Here is a 20,277-nt window from a genome sequence, read left to right as displayed (position 1 = left end):
AGGAAAAAATCCACCACAATCAATTATTTCAGTAATTTTCAATCAATTATTAAGACTAACATATAAATTGAGAAGTTTACCTTTGCTTGTTTCTCTTGATGTAAGAAGTTACACAAAACTTAACAAAGCTAAGTTGATATTGTTATGTTGGATGAGTTGGCATGCATATTTCCAGCACCACATATAGGTGTATGGTTTCCTGGGGTTCTGAGCATATCCTAATATGCTCTGTGGTATTAGAATAATCTGGCTCAGCACAGCAACTAAAGCTAAGGACTTGAACAGGCAGACCTAAATTTTAAATGTGAGTATACAGGGCTGGCGTTGTGGCACAGCAGATTAAACCACCACCTGCAACACCAGCAACCCATATGAGCACCAGTTCAAGTCCTGGCTGCTTTGCTTCCAGTCGAGCTCCCTGCTAATTTACCTGGGAAAGCAGCAGAGGATGGCCCAAGTGCTTGGGCCCCTGCACCCCCGTGGGAGACCTGCATGGATTTCCAGGCTCCTGGCTTAGGCTTGGGCCAACCCTGGCTGTTGCAGCCATTTGGAAAGTGAACCAGCTCTCTCACTCTCTCTCTCTCTCTCTCTCTCTTTCCCCCTTTGTCTCTCCATCTCTCTTTGATTCTACCTTTCAAATAAAATAAATAAGTCTTTAAAAAATAAATATAGGCCAGCGCCGCGGCTCACTAGGCTAATCCTCCGCCTTGCGGCACCGGCACCCGGGTTCTAGTCCCGGTCGGGGCGCCGGATTCTGTCCCGGTTGCCCCTCTTCCAGGCCAGCTCTCTGCTGTGGCCAGGGAGTGCAGTGGAGGTTGGCACAAGTGCTTGGGCCCTGCACCCCATGGGAGACCAGGATAAGTACCTGGCTCCCAGCTTCGGATCAGTGCGGTGCGCCGGCCGCAGCGGCCATTAGAGGGTGAACCAATGGCAAAGGAAGACCTTTCTCTCTGTCTCTCTCACTTTCCACTCTGCCTGTAAAAATAAATAAATAAATAAATAAATATGTACAACTTATTTGTAGTATTACTTTGGGCAAGCTATTTATTTAACCATTCAAGTCTCGGTGTTTTCCTTCGTAAACTGTGTGTCATAATTTCTATTATTTGTCAGATTTATTAAGATGTTTAATGCGCTTGGATTAATGATTTACACATAGCTGCATTTACATGTATTTTGCTATAAATATATTGAAATTATTTTTCTGATCTTTAAGAGGACTTGGGAGACTTCCTTTTTCCCATATTAAATTTCTGTGTGTTTGACAGAACCTGTAACGTTTTTAAATATAAAAGGTATCTGTGGATCACTAATACAAGAAGCACTGCTAGCCAACTACTACTTTGATCTGTGTTTAAATAACAAAAGTAAATTTGTGTGATTACTTAAAACAATCATTCAAAGAGGACAAAACCTAATGTCAACTTAGATATGTACTTTTTATGGTTAGGTGTTAAGGTTCAGAAATATGTTTATTAAAGGAGGATAAAATACTTTGTTTTGCATTCATAAATTCTACTGCCCTAAAATTATTTGTATTTTACTTATTATCTTGAAATTTATTTCAAGGTCACTGGAATTTATTATTTATTCTCACGAGATCTTGTTCTTTCTTAGGTGTCAGGCGCTTGATAGGAAAAATTCTGCAACACCATCAGAGCTGAGTGAAAAGCAAGAGCTTATTTATAATAACAAAAAGTTAGAACTACAAGTAGAAAGCATGCGATCAGAAATCAAAATGGAACAAGCTAAAACAGAGAATGAAAAGTGAGTATGCCTTGATGGAATGGCAGTCTGCCAAATAAGGAGATAAAATCTTTTTTTACACAGGTTGGAATTAGGATTTGAGAATAGACAAAATTTCTTTTTTATTATGTGAAGGAGTACCAGGAGACTCTTCAGAGGGTACAAAATTTAAGTTTCACCATAACAAGCAAAAATATGAAACTCATTTGCATTCCATCTTAATTTTGAAGAAAAGGTTATTCTTGAGAGTAAGGAAATGCTAGCAAGTAGTGGGATGAAAAAGGAAGGAAAGAAGATTTCACTACTTGGATTTTCAGAAGGTGGTTGGGAGACAAGACTACTACTTTCTATATTATATATATCCCAACCTTCTGTTTTTTTTTTTTTTTTTTTGGATCTTTTTAATAGGTCCAAATTAGCCACTCTACAGTCAACACACAACAAGCTTCTTCAAGAACATAATAGTGCTTTGAAAACAATTGAAGAACTAACAAGGAAAGAGGTATTCATAGGAAAAAAAATTACTTACATAGATTGGTAGTAAATGGAAACTGTTGAACATTTTATATATAAAATATTTTAGTTGCTTGAATATTGTCTTGTTTTCCAGTTTGTTAGTGATTTCTTGTGTCAGTTTATAACTTTTACAGAATGTTCCACATATGAACTCATTTGCATGAATCTCAAAAATTTTTACACCAAAATAAATTTATTTCTTGCTCCATTTTTTTTTTCATTTAATTGAAAGAGATAACTATTCATCCACTGGCCTGTTTCCCAAATGCCTGCAACAGCCAAGACTGGGCCAGGAACCTGGAACTCGAGCCAGCTCTCACATGTTAGGAGTAGGGACCCAAGTACTTGAGCCATCATCTGTTCCCAGGGTATGCTTTAACAGGAAACTTTATCAGAAACAGAGGAACTGGGACTAGAACCAGGCCCTCTAATATCGGCTGCAGTGTCCCAAGCAGCATCTTAACTGCTATGCCAAATTCCCACCCCTAAACTTCCCTTTTAATTGGATTTTAACAAAATGATGGAAGTACCCTTACATAATATGCTTTGTGTACAAAGCCCTACAGTCGGGAGTAAACTTTTAATTATTTGTAAGGGTAATTTGTAGAACTAAGAGCATAGATTCCTATATGAGTAGTGTACATTAAGAAGGCTGGTTAAGGCTGGTGGGGCTGTCTGCTGTGTGGAACTGTGCAAGGCTAGCTTGCCTGCTGTCAGTGTCCTGGGGATTTTAGACTCACTGTATGCAACTTAAATTAGTAATATTTTCCTGCATGGTAGGATAATTTACAGACCATAGACACTTTGTTTTAAAAAGGGTCTTTGAATTTATATACTTAAATTCTTTGTTTTTCATTATATTTTCAATATAATATTCTCCTCTGTAGGATATACTTAATATTAAGTTTAAACATCTTTCTCCTTTTCCACTGACTTCACAAAGTAAGGAGTGACATGTGTGGGAAAATAACTATCAATGAATCAGCCTCATCATCAAGAATGAGAGTCTGCTGTTTTCTTTATTTTAGTGCTATCTTTTTTGAAAATTATTGTTTTAAATTGGGAAGTTATTGTTTGCAAACCATAAGTTAAATGAATACAACTTTGTAAGTTATCATTGCTAATTAACAGACTTATTTAAAGCCAGTTATTTAAAAATAAAAAAACCTTCATCTAATATGCTACTAAAGTAGGTTGAATTATTTCAAAACCATGTCTAGAATAAAGTTGTCTTTTTCAGTCAGAAAAAGTGGATAAAGTAGTGCTACAGCAACTAAATGAAAAGCTGGAACTGGCAGAGAAGGCACTGGCTTCAAAGCAGCTCCAGATGGATGAGATGAAGCAGACCATCGCCAAGCAGGAGGAGGACCTGGAAACCATGGCTGTCCTTAGGGCTCAGGTCAGATGCATTGCTGAATCCTGCGCTGAATGAGACCATCCCTGGCTCATTCTCACAGGGCAAAGTTACGGTGCTTAAAACGTATTTTTTTATTTTATATTTTTCCTACCAATGACTTTTTAAAAACTTTTAATTGAAACATGTGGAAAGTACACCAAATTTTTAAGTGTGTAGCTCACAGAAATATATTTATCTGTTTGACAGTTGACAGGCAGTTTGTGCTTTTTTTAGAATTTTATTTTTTAATTGACTATTTATTTGTGGGGTACAGTACTGTAACGAAATACATGTATACCATTGTAAAGGTCAAAGCAGGGTAATTAGCATTTACATATCTGCTGTTATCATCTTATGTATTGGGAAACTTCAAATTCTTCTCCTCTAGTTATTTTGAAATGTGTCACTGATTTCTGGAGACTGGAGTCACCCTATTTCCCTATATAACTTTAAAACTGCTTCCCCTTCTCCAGCTGCATTTTGGGGCCCGGTATTCTCACTTCTCACTGTTCCCTTTCCTCTCATCCTTCCTAGCCACTAGAGACCTCTGTTCTACTTTTTGCTTCCTGTGATCAATTTATTTATGAACTTATTTTTATTTTATTGTATTTTATCAATATATTTATCAACTTCCTGAGATCAGCTTATCAACTTACAATGAAGAATATATGGCATTGTGATCAATGTTGTTATGGCAGTCCTGCACTCTCTGTTGCATGTGCACTGTTTCTCTTGATCGATGTTGTTATGGCACTCCTGTGCGTGTCTCTGTCACGTGTGCACCGTTTCTCTTGATCGACGTTGTTATGGCACTCCTGTGCGTGTCTCTCTGTTGCGTGTGCACTGTTTCTGTTGATTGACATTGTTATGGCACTCCTGTGCGTGTCTCTCTGTCGCGTGTGCACCATTTCTCTTGATTGACATTGTTATGGCACTCCTGTGCGTGTCTCTCTGTTGCGTGTGCACTGTTTCTGTTGATCAATGTTGTTATGGCACTCCTGCGCATGTCTCTCTGTTACATGTGCACTCATTTCTGTTGTGCACACACCCAGGAGTTGATTCACTGATGTGGAGGCTGTGCATGTTTAATAGGTAAAAACCAAACAGTTTTCCAAGCTGAAAACCAATTTTCATTACTTTGCTCTATATCTACAGTACTTGTATTATCATTTTGCTGTTAACCATTTTGGTTAATAGTAAATTCTGGTTAATAGTTAATAGTGGTACGTCATTTAATTTGCATTTCATTGATGACTAATGAAGTTGGATACATTTTCAAGTGTTTGTTGCCTTTCTAGGCTTCTTCTTTTGTGAAGTGCCTGGTTAGTCTTTGCCTATATTTCTTTAGGTCTGCCTGACTTATTCTTGACTTTTATGAGTTCTATATATATGCCAAATATAAGCCCTTGTCGGTTATTTTGCCTTTTGTCTCTCATAAAGATATCTTTTGATGAGCAAAAGTTCTTAAGGTAGTCCAGTTTATCAGTCTTTTCATTTATGATTAGTACTTTTTGTGTCCTGTATAAAGACACTATACAACCACAAACCTATGAATTTATTCACCTGTGTTGTCTTCTAAATATTGTGGTGCTTGACCTTTTACATTAAATCATGTATGATGGAATGAGATCAGGATAAAGCTTCAGAATTTTTTCCTATATGAGTATCTAGTTGACTTGGTACTACTAATTTTAAAAACCATCTTTTCTTGAGTGCTCTGCTGCCCTGTTGATCATGAATTGTGTTGTATGCATGGGTCTGTTTCTGGATTCTTTGCTGTTCCACTGGTTTACTTCTGTATAAAGCAGCAAAAATATTGATATCTGATATAGTAACATTGTAAATATTCTTAAAGAGGACGTAGATTTTCCATCTATTTTAATTTTGATGTAAATTTTAGAATCTTCTTGGTGTTTTCCACACCAAAAAAAAAAATCTACTGAGGTTTTGATTGGAATTATATTGAATATCTAAAGATCTATTTGGAGAGAATAAACATCTTTATAAAATTAACCACTCCAATCTATAAAAATGGTATATATTTCATTGTTCTTGGTAATATTTTTAACCTTGGTTGAGATTCTGTTCATCCATCATTAGTTTTATTCTTAGATATTTTATATTTCTATGATACTATTGTGAGTGGTATTAAGATTTTTTCCGTAAGTTGCTATTGTATAAAAATACAGGTGATTTTTATATATTGACTTTGTGTGAAGAAACTTGCTTATATTTAAATTACAATAATATTTCTGAATAATCTTTTGGACTTTTTACATTGATAACCATATCACTTGGATAATGACAGTTTTATTTTATTTTTTGCTTTCCAGTACTCTGGTTTTGTTTGTTTGTTTTCTTATTGCACTGACTAGGATCCCACTACAATGTTGTATTGACAGTGGAGCTAGCACTCAACCCTGCCTTGCTCCTTGCTTCATTGCTTTCAACAATGCATCATTAAGTATGTGATACTTCCTAAAGGCTTTCTGTAAATATCACTGGTCAAATTAAGGAAATCCTGTTCTCTTCCTTGTTTGCCAAAAATTATTTTGTGTGTGTGTTGAATTTTATTTTGGAATTTTTTTCTTTGTACAATGCTATAATTAGATAATTATATATGCTTTCATTTTGTTAATGTGATGAATTACATTTTTAAAAAACATAAACCTTACATCTCTCAAATTATCCTCTGTATACACTGCTGAATTTGGTTTTCTATATTTTGGTTAGGATTTTGTGTCTAAATCCTGAATAAGATTACTCTTGAATTTTCTTTCTGCTAATCTCTTTATCAGGATTTGATTTTGAGATTATACTGACCTCATAAAAACAAGTTGAAGCATATTTCTTTTCATGCTTTCTAAAAGAATTTGTTTAAGATTGACTTGTAAGTTACTGGTTTGTAGAATATTTGGAGGAGAATTTATGAATGAGAATACATCCTTCCTGAGACATAAAGTCCCAAAGATGAGTGGCAAACCTTGTTCTTTTTAAATAACTAGAGATGTCAGAGGAAGTTTTAAGATAATTACTAAAATTTTAATCTACTTTAAATAATATAAAACCTTTCTACTATTATAAAACAAAATTTTTTGATAATACAAAATATAAGTTAAAAATTAAAAGTCTCCAAAATTCCATTTTGGTAAGAGTGTAATAGATCTCTTCTGTTTTATTTTGTTTGCTTTATTAAACATGAGATTACACTATACCTTTTGTATGACAACTTTTTTTACTCATGGTCTTTCTTAGCCATCTCTCCATGTTATACTCAGCCACATGATATTTTAAAAATTTATTTGTATGCTTTTAAATTTATTTCTCTGTTGCAGAGTGTTGTAAAGTGTTTATTATCATGATAGATTTAGCCAGTCTCCTGTTAGCCATTTAGACTATACCAATATTTTTGCAATTGCCAAGAATGCTGGGGTAAATATTTTTGTAAGCATTTCCTCTTGCACTGGCAGAATCTGTATTAACATATAAATGAAATGCTTATATCATTACTGATGGCCATTTTTAAGTTAAATAAAGATAGCCAACTTGTCTTCCAAAAATGCAGAACCAAAAGTATAATCTCACCCAGAGTAGATGAGAGTTCCTGTGTCCTCACATCCTTGTGTCATTCTGTTAAGTCTTTGCCAATCTGATGAAGTAAACAGATTTTTAATATAATAATAGCAACAGTTTATTGTTCCCTATATAGATACTCATTATTACCATCTGCCCAGAGTGACTGACCCAGTGAGATGGATGGAGGTAGTTAGGGCTTCAGTTTTATTTCTGCAGGATAGAATCTGAACCTGCAGTCTCACTGATCTTTATAGCATCTTGATTGCTTGAGTAACTGATGTTACTAGGGTTTTTACTCTCCCACAGTCATGTATTTTTGCTACACTTTTTACAGAAACATTTATCTTCATGGATATTCTTGATCATTCATTCAGCAACTCTTTTTGGAGCACCTATAATACATCAGACATTGTTCTCACTGTTGGAGATAAAGAAATGCACAAAACAAAGACCCTATTCTTACTGGCTCCAAGGTAGTGAGTGATAGAATTGAGACTGTACCTCAAAGTTAGGTCTGACAGAAAATCCGTGATCCATCAATGGCACCATAAAATACTGGATTACTCACAATGACAAGAAGTTCCTTAAAGTGTGCTCTCTTCATTACTTACTTTTGTAGTTACAGTTTTGATAGCATATTTAGATTTTATCAATTTTACTTTTTAAAGTAAGGGCTACTAATTTGTAACCCAGAACCATTAAATTTGAAAAGAAAAAAATACTAAACACAGAAAGTTAAAAACTGACTTTAGAATAATGCTCCAGTCACTCAGTTCATTAAGTGTGGTTTTTTTTTTTCTTTTTTTTTTTTTTTGGACAGGCAGAGTTAGACAGTGAGAGAGAGACAGAGAGAAAGGTCTTCCTTCTGTTGGTTCACCCCCCAAATGGCCGCTATGGCCGGCGCACTGCGCCGATCTGAAGCCAGGAGCCAGGGGCTTCCTCCTGGTTTCCATGCAGGTACAGGGCCCAAGCACTTGGGCCATTCTCCACTGCCTTCCCAGGCCACAGCAGAGAGCTGGACTGGAAGAGGAGCAACCAGGACAGAATCTGGCGCCCCAACCGGGACTACAACTCGGGGTGCTGCACCGCAGGTAGAGGATTAGCCAAGTGAGCTGTGGCGCCAGCAGTGGTTTGTTCAATATGCTATGAGTTGAGAACAGAAAAAAATTGCTGTCATGAGGTATTAGTTACCTATTGCTATGTAACAAATGACCCCCAAAACTTTACTTAAAATAACAATAAGCAATTGTTATTGTACACAGTTTCTATGAATCAAGAATCCAGGAGCTATTAGCAGGTGATTCTGGCTGAAATTCTCCTGAGGCTGCATTCAAAATAGACTAGACGATCTATTTCCAGGGGTCTCACGTGGTTATCAGCAGGTGGCCTTGGTTCCTCACTTTGTGGAACTCTCCCAAGGGCTGCTTGAATGCCTTCATGACATGGCACCTGGCTTCCCCCAGAGCAGGTAATCCAGAAGAAAGCAAGTCAGGGTCCACAATGTATTTTATGCCATGGGAAGAATCCACACACCATCCCTTCTGACTGATAACAGAGTACTTATACAAGTTGGCCCAATTCATTGAGGAAGTGAACCAGACCATGGGCATGAATGCAAGAGGTGAGAGAAGTGAGGAAGCCTGGAGCCTTCTTAGAGGTTGGCAAGCTTACATGGGAAGTATCTTGGTGCATGGAAGACTTCTATCTGAGCTCAAATGCTGATTTGGCCACTTAACAAATTTTCCCAAGGTTAAGAGTTATTAAGCTTGTTTGTAAAACAAGGATACCAACTTTACATTCCCAGAACTTTTGATAAGGTAAAATAAGAACACCAATATGAAGCACCTAATGTAGGACTTCATACATAGTTGGAACAGCATCTTCTACCACTTTCCCAGGCCATTGCAGAGAGCTGGATTGGAAGTGGAGCAACTGGGACTCAAACCAGCACCCATTTGGGATGTTAGCACTGCAGGCCATGGCTTTATCTGCTACGCCCAAGTCCTTGGGCCCCTGCACCCATGTGGGAGACCTGGAAGAAGCTCCTGGCTCCTGGCTTTGAATTGGAGCATCTCCGGCCATTGCAGCCAATTGGAGAGTGAACCAGTGGATGGAAGACCTCTCTCTCACTCTCTGCCTATCCTTTTCTCCCTGTGTAACTCTGACTTTCCAATAAATAAATAAATCTTTAAAAAAAAAGATTGCTTTAGCTATTCAGGATGTCTTGTGTTTCCATATCAATTTTAGCATTCTAGATCTTCTAGATCTGAGAAAAAAGTCCTTCATATTTTGAATGGGATCACATTGAATCTGTAAATTGCTTTCAGTAGTATGGACATTTTGATTATGTTAATTCTTCAAATCCATGAACGTGGAAGATTTTTCTTTTGTGTGTCTTCTATTTCTTTCATTATTTAATGTTTTGTAATTTTCATTGTAGACATCTTTCACATTCTTGGTTAAATTTATTCCAAGGTATTTAAATTTTTGTAGCTGTTGTGAATGAGACTGATCTTAAAAGTTCTTTCTTAGTGTGGTATTTTTTGTATATACAAAGACTGTTGATTTTTGTTGTTGATTTTATATCCTGCAACTTTACCAAACTCTCTTGTGAGTAGTGGAATTTTTCGGTTCCCCTACATATAGGATCATATCATCTACAAATAGGGATAATTTGACTTCCTTCTTTGCAATTTATATCCCTTTAATTTCTTTTTCTTGCCTAATTTGCTCTGGCGAAGATTTCCAGAACTATATTGAATAGCCGTGGTAAAAGCAGGCATCCTTGTCTGGTTCCAGATCTTAGTGGAAATGCTTCCAGTTTTTCCCCATTCAGTTTGATGTTGGTTGTGAGTTTGTCATAAATTGCCTTGATTGTGAAGAGGAATGTTCCTTCTGTACTCAGTTTGCTTAAGGTTTTTATCATGAAAGGATGCTATATTTTATCAAATGCTTATTCTGCATCTATTAAGGTAATCATATGGTTTTTATCTTTCAATTTGTTAATTTGATGTATCACATTTATTGATTTGTGTATGTTAGACCATTCCTGCATACCAGGGATAAATCCCAGTTGTTCTGGGTGAATGATCTTTCTGATGTGTTGTATTTGATTAGCCAGTGTTTTGTTGAGGTTTTTTGCATAACCACAGATATTGTTCTATAGTTTTCTTTGTTTATTGTTCCTTTTTCTTGTTTTGGAATTAAGGTGATGCTGGCATCATAGAAGGAATTTAGGAGATTTCCCTTCCTATCAGCTGTTGAAAATAGTTTGAGAAGAATTGGAATTAGTTCTTCTTTAGAGGTTTTCTAGAATTCAGCAGTGAAGCCATCAGGTCCTGGACTTTTCTTTTTTTGCAAGGTCTTTACTACTGATTCAGTCTACGTCTTGATTATTGATCTATTGAGGTTGTTTATGTCTTCATGACTCAATTTTTGTAGATGGCATTTGTCCATAAATCTTATCCATTTCTTCTGGGTTTTCCAATTGTTGGCATATAACTGATTATAGTAATTGCTGATGATTGTTTTTATTTCTCTGGTATCCATTCTTACATCTTCTTTTTCATTCTGATTTTATTGATTTGGGTCTTCTTCCTTTTTGGGGAGTTAAAGCAATTTTGTTTGTTTATTTTTTCTTTTAAAAAGCAACTCTTCATTTCACTGATCTTTTGTATTTTTTGTTTCAATTTTGTTTATTTCTTCTCTAATTTTAATTCTTTCTTACTACTAATTTGGGGTTTCATTTGTTCTTATTTTTCTAGATCATTAAGATGCATTGTTAGACCATTTATTTGATGCCTTTCTAATTTCTTGATGTAGGCATGAATTGCTAAAAACTTCTCTCTTAATGCTTTTGCTGTAAGCCATAGTTTTGTTTTTTTTGTTTTTTTTTTTTGTTTTTTTTTTTTGGTGACAGGCAGAGTGGACAGTGAGAGAGAGAGAGACAGAGAGAAAGGTCTTCCTTTGCCGTTGGTTCACCCTCCAATGGCCGCCACTGCTGGCACGCTGCGGCCGGCGCACCGCGCTGATCCGATGGCAGGAGCCAGGAGCCAGGTAGTTCTCCTGGTCTCCCATGGGGTGCAGGGCCCAAGCACTTGGGCCATCCTCCACTGCACTCCCTGGCCACAGCAGAGAGCTGGCCTGGAAGAGGGGCAACTGGGACAGAATCCGGCGCCCCGACCGGGACTAGAACCCGGTGTGCCGGCGCCGCTAGGCGGAGGATTAGCCTAGTGAGCCGCGCGGCGCCGGCCTGTAAGCCATAGTTTTTATCATCTTCATTCATTTCTAGGAAATTTTTTACTTACTTTTTGATTTCTTTTATGACCCACTATTTTCAGGAGCATGTTGTTCAGTCTCTATGTGTTTGCATATTTTCTAGAGATTCTTTTTTTTTTTCTGTTGGGACTGAACCTTTATTTTATTTTTATTTTTTTGGAAAAAGGTATTTCATACAATCTTTGCCATGTGAATGCAAATAGCACAAAGTAGGCATGTGTTTTGTTTTCCAAAAGATGCATTATTAACATTTTCAGGAAGCTGGTGTGATTTGTTCACGGTTTTTATCTTAAATGCAATCACAATTATGTCCATCAGGAGGCAATACCACCTTTTTGCACAGAGAAGCCACTATTTATACAATGTTATTAGGACAAGGAAGATTCAGTTCAAACTCAACTTGCTCTTATGAGGGGTTAAAAACTAAACAAGTGAAATAGGATGTCGTTGCCACTGACATTACAGGTAGAAATATAAGGGAAGTTCAAACCAGAAAAATAACTGACACGGTAACTTTAAACAGGAGCTGAAACTTCAACTGTCAGGAAAAAAAAACAAAGAAAAATAAAAGATAATCAGCCTGTTTTGAAAGAAAAACACACTAAAAAAAAGTCTGCATTTCAGAACATGCAGTTCTCAGTTTACCATCTTCAAAAATTGAGCTAATTGTGTATTTTTACATTAGCACAACAAACAGCATTTTCCTAACAGGCCCAGCCCAATTCCCATGGAAAGCAAGGGACCCTAAGTGGTTGTGTTCTACAATTAACCCTTGAACCTACAAAGCTCTCTCAATCCAAGTCAGTCTGCCCTTTGTAAAGAAGTGTGGTGAAACCCTTGCCCAGGCCTAAGAAGCAGAGAAAAGTGCAACAAACCCGTGGGGGTTTTGTAATACAGTACATTTCCCTTTTCCCTGATACTTGAAAAAAATTGTGATTCCTCCTGCTTCCTCCCCACAAGAGGACTCTTTCTAACACTACCCACATTCTGAAAACAAATTCTACTTTTTTTTTTTAAATTTTTTTAACTTTTATTTAATGAATATAAATTTCCAAAGTACGATTTATGGATTACAATGGCTTCCCCCCCATACCGTCCCTACCACCCACTCCCCTCCCCTTTCCCACTCCCTCTCCCCTTCCATTCACATCAAGATTCATTTTCGATTATCTTAATATACAGACGATCAGCTTAGTATACATTAAGTAAGTATTTCAACAGTTTGCTCCCACACAGAAACATAAAGTGAAAAATAATAGATGATTTTTTTTAAAATGATGATGAAATCAGATCAGACCTATTGTCATGTTTAATCCCAGTGAGAGTCAAGTTGGGAGTTGATAATTTCTTTTTTTTTTTTTTTTTTACAGAGGATCAGTTTAGTATACATTAAGTAAAGATTTCAACAGTTTGCACCCCCATAGAAACACAAAGTGAAATATATTGTTTGAGTACTCGTTATAGCATTAAATCTCAATACACAGCACATTAAGGACAGAGATCCTACATGAGGAGTAAGTGCACAGTGACTCCTGTTGTTGACTTTACCAATTGACACTCCTGTCTATGGCATCAGTAGTCTCCCTATGCTCCAGTCATGAGTTTCCAAGGCTATGGAAGCCCTCTGAGTTCTCCGACTCTTATCTTGTTTAGACAAGGTCATAGTCAAATTCTACTCTTAAGTGACCCTCGCATGAGCTATTCTACCTCCTTGATTGCGGGGGGTGGGGGTTGGTGCTAGCTCTAAATTACGGGCATTTTTCAAGTTCAACAAGCTATAAAACAGAACATTAAAACAAAGATGCTCAAGTGTGCTAACACACATTCACTGACACGACTACCAGGCTAGTTGTAGATGCTTGCTTCAGTATGAAAAGAATTGGGAGAAGAAGAACCAGCTCTTTTGATTTTAGTACTGCCAAAACAAGTAAGCCCCAGAGTAATTACAAAAATGTGGAGGAAAATAGGCCAGGAAGACTTTTTGATGTAAAGTACTGCCTATAATACCCCGATGAAAAAGGACCCAAGATTGCACATCAACTTTAATATTTGGCTGTACTTGCATTGCCCTGCTTGGCATTTTTTTAAATGGCTCTTTCCTTAAATTTCACACATCAGAACAACCACAATTTAAAAAACAAAAACAAGAACAGAAAACAATGCAAATAACACCAAACATTGGACAATATTAAAACTACTTACTAAGTTTAGGTATAGAGGCAAGTATTAGGGCAGAAGTGATGGAAGTTTCTCTTTGTATTACAAACCCTCACCCTGAACCTGGGGTCTGGGGTGTACAAAAGCAATTTAGAAAAAGATCAATAGCCTGATGATCAGTTCTCACACAAAGAAATCTCATGGATCTCGAAACAACACAAGTGTCAGACATGAAAGAATCTTAATCATCATCTAGCAAACTACAGAAGAACTTCATGGCCAGAGAGAATGAGAAATTATAAGACACACTAAAGAAACAGAAGAGAAATAGCTCATGTATTCTTTCTTCTGCTTCACAAGCTAAAGCTTTCCACTCTGCTTTCTATTTGACATGCTGAATTCTTCGTTTCTAATATTTCAGTTTGATTTCTCCTCAATATCTCTTGGCAAGATTTTTCATGTGTGTCATGTATGGATTTCTTTTTTCTTTCTTTTTTTTTTTTTTTGAGATTTATTATCTAAAAGGCAGATTTACAGAAAGCAAAGAGAGAGAGAGAAAGAGAGGTGTTCGATCCACTGGTTCACTCCCCAAATGGCCGCAATGACCAGAGCTGGGCCAACTCAAAGCTAGAAGCCAGGAGCTTCTTCCGGGTCTCCCTTGTTGGTGCAGGGGCCAAGGACTTGGGCCATCTTCCGCTGCTTTCCCAGGCAATAGTGGAGAGCTGGATCAGAAGTAGAGTAGCCAAGACTCGAACCATTGTCCATAATGGGGTGCCGGCACTACAGGCAGCAGCTTTACCGGCTGTACTACAATGCTGGCCCCAGGATTTCTTTATCTCATATATTTGCTTCTCTGTGTTTTTGCATAATCTTGTTTTGAATCCTTTTTCAGGTATTTCATTAGTCTCTTCATCTTTACATTCTAATATTGAAGTGTGGCTGTTTTTCTTTTGTGGAGTCATATTGTCTTCCTTGTTCATATTTCTTACATTTCTCCATTTATTTTTAGGCATTTGTGGAAACACTTGTTGGTTTTCACCTCTGATGTCTTTTATCCTTGAACTATGCCTCTGTGGCTTATTGGAGTATCTGCTTCTTCAGTGACTATCCATAGGCATGTGCTGGGTGGGGCCAGGTCACTCTGGTCAGTGCTCAAGGGTTGGGCAAGAGCCCAGGGTGACCCCCAAGTTGAGCATGTAGATCTCTGTTGTCAACAGGGGGTAGGGTGTGATCATATCCACTGGCATAATCACAGCCTCACCTCTTCTCTCACTCCCAGAAGATGGTGTCTCCTCTAGTACATCCCATGCCCCCACTCCAGGAGTCACTGATTGTGTCCCTGATCACTGCTGTATGTTTATACTGTCCACACTGCTCCACAGCATCTGTCTTTTCTGTAGAATTTCTTTTTTTTTTTTTTTTTAAATTTTTTTGACAGGCAGAGTGGACAGTGAGAGAGAGAGACAGAGAGAAAGGTCTTCCTTTGCCGTTGGTTCACCCTCCAATGGCCGTCGCAGCCGGCGCACTGCGGCCGGCGCACCGTGTTGATCTGATGGCAGGAGCCAGGAGCCAGGTGCTTTTCCTGGTCTCCCATGGGGTGCAGGGCCCAAGCACTTGGGCCATCCTCCACTGCACTCCCTGGCCACAGCAGAGAGCTGGCCTGGAAGAGGGGCAACTGGGACAGAATCCGGCGCCCCGACCGGGACTAGAACCCGGTGTGCCGGCGCCGCTAGGCGGAGGATTAGCCTAGTGAGCCGCGGCGCCGGCCTTGTCTTTTCTGTAGAATTTCTAATACAAACTTCTCTCCAACTCTCCCTTAAGAATGCACTACCTCTCCTTTTCTTCCGTTATCTTCCTGTGGTCAAAATCAACGTGTTTTTTCTTGGATTATCCTAATGTATTATAATTTTAAATTTAGCTTAAGACCAGCCTTCATAAATATACCTGACAAAGTGAATACATTATTTTCAGTATTATGTTAAACCTGAATATTTTTTTAAAAAATAAGCCAGGGATTTTACTAAATTAATGGTGTATAGAGTGTTTCCTTAGCTATTTACTGATTTATTTATTTAAGACACGGAGAAAGAGACAGACAAAGCACCCATTAGCTAGTTCAGTCTGCAAATGCATGCAGCAGCTAGGACTGGACTGGGCTGAAGCCAAGAGCTGGGAACATAATCCAGGTCTCCCCTGTAAGTGGCAGGATCCCATTTACTTGAGCCATCATCAGAGCCCTGATCACTTAAATCACACACATGTGCATACACAACTTGTATCTACTGTTTGAATGTATTTGATCATCATATTGGTTTCTAGCAGGAATGTGCATCTGCCATTTACTGAACCTATCAGAGGATGCAGCACAACCTCTTCACCTTATAAACAGGTGAGCTGTAGAGTGTTCACTTTCATCTAGGTAGTAACTTCTGTCTCTTTCTTCCTCTAACAGATGGAGGTTTATTGTTCTGATTTTCATGCTGAAAGAGCAGCAAGAGAAAAGATTCATGAAGAAAAGGAGCAACTGGCATTACAGCTGGCAATTTTGCTGAAAGAGAACAATGCTTTTGAAGATGGAGGCAGGTAAGAGAAAGAGACTTGGAGCACATGTTTGCATAGGCTGTAGAAGAAGTGACTTGCCAAAGATGTTTCCTAAGTAGAGCTGTAATTACTGCTCTGTGCATATACTTTATGTGATTGTGTTCCTATACTTAGTTTGTCTTATAACGAAGCTTGACAGAGACTCATGGAAACCTGGTCAAATGCCTTGGTTTTAGATAAGCTGTAAAAACTTCTGTGTCCATGTCCTATCTTGCCATTATCATAAAGTATTCATAAAATTTTAAGAGAAGGTCCCGCTGGGGCCAGCGCTGTGGCATAGTGGGTAAAGCCGCTGCCTGCAGTGCCGGCATCCCATATGGACGCCGGTTCGAGTCTCGGCTGCTCCACTTCTGATCCAGCTCTCTGATGTGGGCTGGGAAAGTAGTAGGAGATGGCCCAAGTCCTTGGGCCCTGCACCCATGTGGGAGACCCAGAAGAAGCTCCTGGCTCCTTACTTCAGATCAGCACAGCTCCGGCCGTTGCAGCCAATTGGGGAGTGAACCAGTGGATGGAAGATCTCTCTCTCTCTCTCTCACTCTCTCCCTCTCTCCCTCCCTCTATTTCTCTCTATGTAACTGTGACTTTAAATTAAAGTAAATAAATAGAGAGAGAGAGAGAGAGAGAGAGAGGAAGGTACTGCCAAAAATAACTTTTGACTTAAAAAAAATTCATTTTGAGAAAGTTTTAGAATATAGGAAAAATACAGAGAATAAAATCACACCAATATTTACTCCATCCTGAATTGACAGTTACTAACATTTATTTGCTTCAAGCATTTTTTGTTAAAGGAAAAAAATTCCTATTTACATACATTGTGACTTTGAACTTTATGTTGAGATATATATATGTATATGTATAATACATTCTGTTTAATTGCTAGGTAGTAATTGATTTAGAAATAGTCCACTTTTTAAAATTGATTCCCCTGCCAGTTGCCAGTTGACAGTTTGGTTATTTCCTAACTGATTTTCAAAATCTTAGTGACTTACTTTTCCTGTACAGTATCTGAATACCAATAGTATCTCAGATTCTCATTTTTATGAACCTTGGCATTGTAGTTTAGCTCTTCCCTTAATAAAACTTCTGTTCATTATTTTTTTAAAAAGATTTATTTATTTGAAAGGCAAAGTTACAGAGAGTCAGAGGCAGAGAGAGAGAGAGGTCTTCCATCCACTGGTTCACTCCCCAGATGGTTGCAATGGCCAGAGCTTCGCCCATCCTAAGCTAGGAGCCAAGAGCTGCTTCTGGGTCTCCCACATGGGTACAGGGGCCCAAGTACCTCGGCCATTTGCCACTGCTTTCCCAAGCCTTATCAGAGAACTGGATTGGAAGTGGAGCAGCTGGGATTCGAACCGGTGCCCATATGGGATGCCAGCACTGCAGTGCCACAGTGCCAGCCCCTTCTGTTCATTATTGATGTTGTCGTGTTTCAAGGTTGTAGAGTGTCACATTTGGTGTTGCTTTTAATCCCAGCAGGCAGTCCTTGATGGAAATGCAAAGCCGTCATGGAGCAAGAACAAATGATCCTGACCAGCAGGCTTATCTTGTTCAAAGAGGTGAGTCATGTGTGATTGTAGGTTCTCAGGGAATAACAATATCCTATAAGGAAGACACTTGAAGAAAAATTCTAATTCTGTGCAATGAATTACTAATTAAGCTACAAAAAATATAGCATCCATCAGTCCTATTTTACCCCAGTAACTTGACCCAGTGAGTCCAGATCCAGTTCTTCACTCTTCCTGATAAGGCCCAGCATGGCCACACTGTCAAGCCTTATCTCACTCTGTTCTACAGATAACTGCCATCCCCTTCAGTCTGTCCTAAGCTTTACATGGATGTATTTGTTTATGTAATGTCCTTTATGTAGATGTGAGTCCCTTATTCTGGTCTTCCTGTAATTGCTTACTCAATCTTTAAAACTCATTCCAAATTCCACCTCTATGAATCATCTCCTTCTAAGCTTCCAAGTACTTCAGTCCTCTGCTTCAGTACTTATGTGCAATTTTATGTGTTCTAAATGTAGGTTTAACTACTCTATTAAATGACAAGCTCCCTTGGAGTAGGTATGTTTGCCTGCTACTTGGTGTTATACACATAATATTAACCATTTATTGTGATTCATTGTGTGAGTGATGTATTGACTTCAATTCATGCGTACTATTTCATTTGATCCTCACAAAATTCCATGAGGTACATATTATCATTTTACAGAAGAATAAACTATAACGTGTTGGGGTGGAATAACTCATGATCTCGAGGCTAGTTAGGGGCAAAAGTAAAAATAGAACCCAACATTATCTTACTGTGACCATCAAACAATACTGCATAAATAGGTGGCTATTTAATTATGTGATACTTCCAGATTTTAACTTCCTAAGTGAATCTGATGGTGAGACTAATTGAAAATGTGATACTGTATTTATTACTTGATTTTAATACACAGGTAGTAATGTTCTGTCACTGTCTTATATGACTGAGAAGGAAGTATTATCTTTTATTCTAGATAGAAATAAAAAATAAAATTCAAAATATCAAAGACTGGGGCTGGCACTATGGCGCAGTGGGTTAACGCCCTGGCCTGAAGCGCCGGCATCCCATGTGGGTGCCAGTTAAAGACCCGGCTGCTCCACTTCCAATCCAGCTTTCTGCTATGGCCTGGGAATGCAGTAGAGGATGGCCCAAGTCCTTGGGCCCCTGCACCCACGTGGGAGACCTGGAAGAAGCTCCTGGCTCCGGGCTTTGGATCGGTGCAGCTCCAGCCGTTGTAGCCAATTAGGGAGTGAACCATCAGATGGAAGACCTCTCTCTCTCTCTGTCTCTCCTCTCTCTGTGTAAATCTGACTTTCAAATAAAATAAATAAATCTTTAAAAAAAAAAAAGTATCAAAGACTGACATGGCTAGGAAAAAAGTTCATGGCAATGCTACCATTCTTCAACATTTTTTTTTTAATGCTGGGCAAGTCTAAGTCCATTTCATATACCAGATGACTATTGAAATGGATCTATAGTTTAATCATTAGCAAGAAAGCAATCTTAGTTATATAGTAAATGGTTAAATTTTGGGAATATTTCCCTGAATGTCCCTTTCACCTCCCATTTCCCTGATTCTCCCCACCCCTTAAGTTCTCTTACAGAAAGAAATATATTAAACATTAGAGATAGCAATTCAGGTTTAAAATAAACACACTAATATTCATGAGGCATATGTAGGACTTGGACTGATGTAAATATCAGCCTCAGGCATTTTTTAGCATCAGTGGGTAAAGCTGTGTTCTCTGAAAGCTTGTATCTATCTGCTTGAGCACTGTCAGGCATTTTTCTCTAGCCTGATTTTAAATATCCTTGGAACACCTATGTACATGATTTCTAGAAGTGCCCAATGAGATTGTCTTGGGTTGAAAAGGACAATCTCTTACAATTCTTGATTTTTCTTAAAGATTTTTTTATAACTATAAAAGGCAAATGCCCATTCATATAAAAAAGTGATCAGTCATCGACTTATGTAATCTAAAAATATTCACAAAATGTAAACTTATTCTTAATTATCCGAATGAGCTTTTCTGTCATTAAAAAAGAAACAATATTCCAAACAGAAGACCTTCTTAAGATTTTTTAGTTTTTTAACAAAAGTATTAACAACGGTCCCCTCTCAATCTGTCTCATCATTATAGTCCATAGCCATGTAAGGGCTTTGTTGCAGGACAGTCAGGGGTAGGGATCAGAAGGGCATAAGGCAGGACAGATGTGTGGCGCAGCAGTTAAGAGGCTACATTTGGAACATCCACATCCCATGTCAGAGTGCCTGGATTCAAGTCTCAGCTCCATTTCCAATTCCAACTTCATGCCAACACATACCCTGGGAGCAGAAGTTGATGGCAGAAGTACCTGGGTCCCTATCACCCATGTGGGAGACCCAGATTGAGTCCCCAGTTCCCACCTTCAGCCTGGCCCAGCCCTGGCTGTTGTAGATATTTGGGGACTGAACCAGCAGATGGAAGGTCGATCTT

At 38.2% G+C, this 20,277-nt stretch overlaps 1 protein-coding gene across 15 annotated transcripts in view; it reads left to right on the top strand.

Annotated features, from left to right (window-relative positions):
- Window positions 1–20,277, top strand: part of OPTN (optineurin) — a 70,164-nt gene that overhangs the window by 31,861 nt on the left and 18,026 nt on the right. For 8 of the 15 annotated variants that reach the window (XM_070055696.1, XM_070055698.1, XM_070055690.1 and 5 more), the window contains exons 8-12: window positions 1,618–1,767; window positions 2,155–2,248; window positions 3,503–3,661; window positions 16,122–16,252; window positions 17,744–17,826. In XM_070055696.1, coding sequence (XP_069911797.1) covers window positions 1,618–1,767; window positions 2,155–2,248; window positions 3,503–3,661; window positions 16,122–16,252; window positions 17,744–17,826 — 617 coding nt within the window. The remainder of the gene's footprint in view (window positions 1–1,617; window positions 1,768–2,154; window positions 2,249–3,502; window positions 3,662–16,121; window positions 16,253–17,743; window positions 17,827–20,277) is intronic. The other 7 variants (XM_070055701.1, XM_070055694.1, XM_070055700.1 and 4 more) reach the window with 1 other exon arrangement.

Source organism: Oryctolagus cuniculus, chromosome 13 (genome assembly GCF_964237555.1).
Source record: "Oryctolagus cuniculus chromosome 13, mOryCun1.1, whole genome shotgun sequence".
Lineage (NCBI taxonomy): Eukaryota > Metazoa > Chordata > Mammalia > Lagomorpha > Leporidae > Oryctolagus > Oryctolagus cuniculus.
This window is presented reverse-complemented; position numbering and strand designations above follow the sequence as displayed.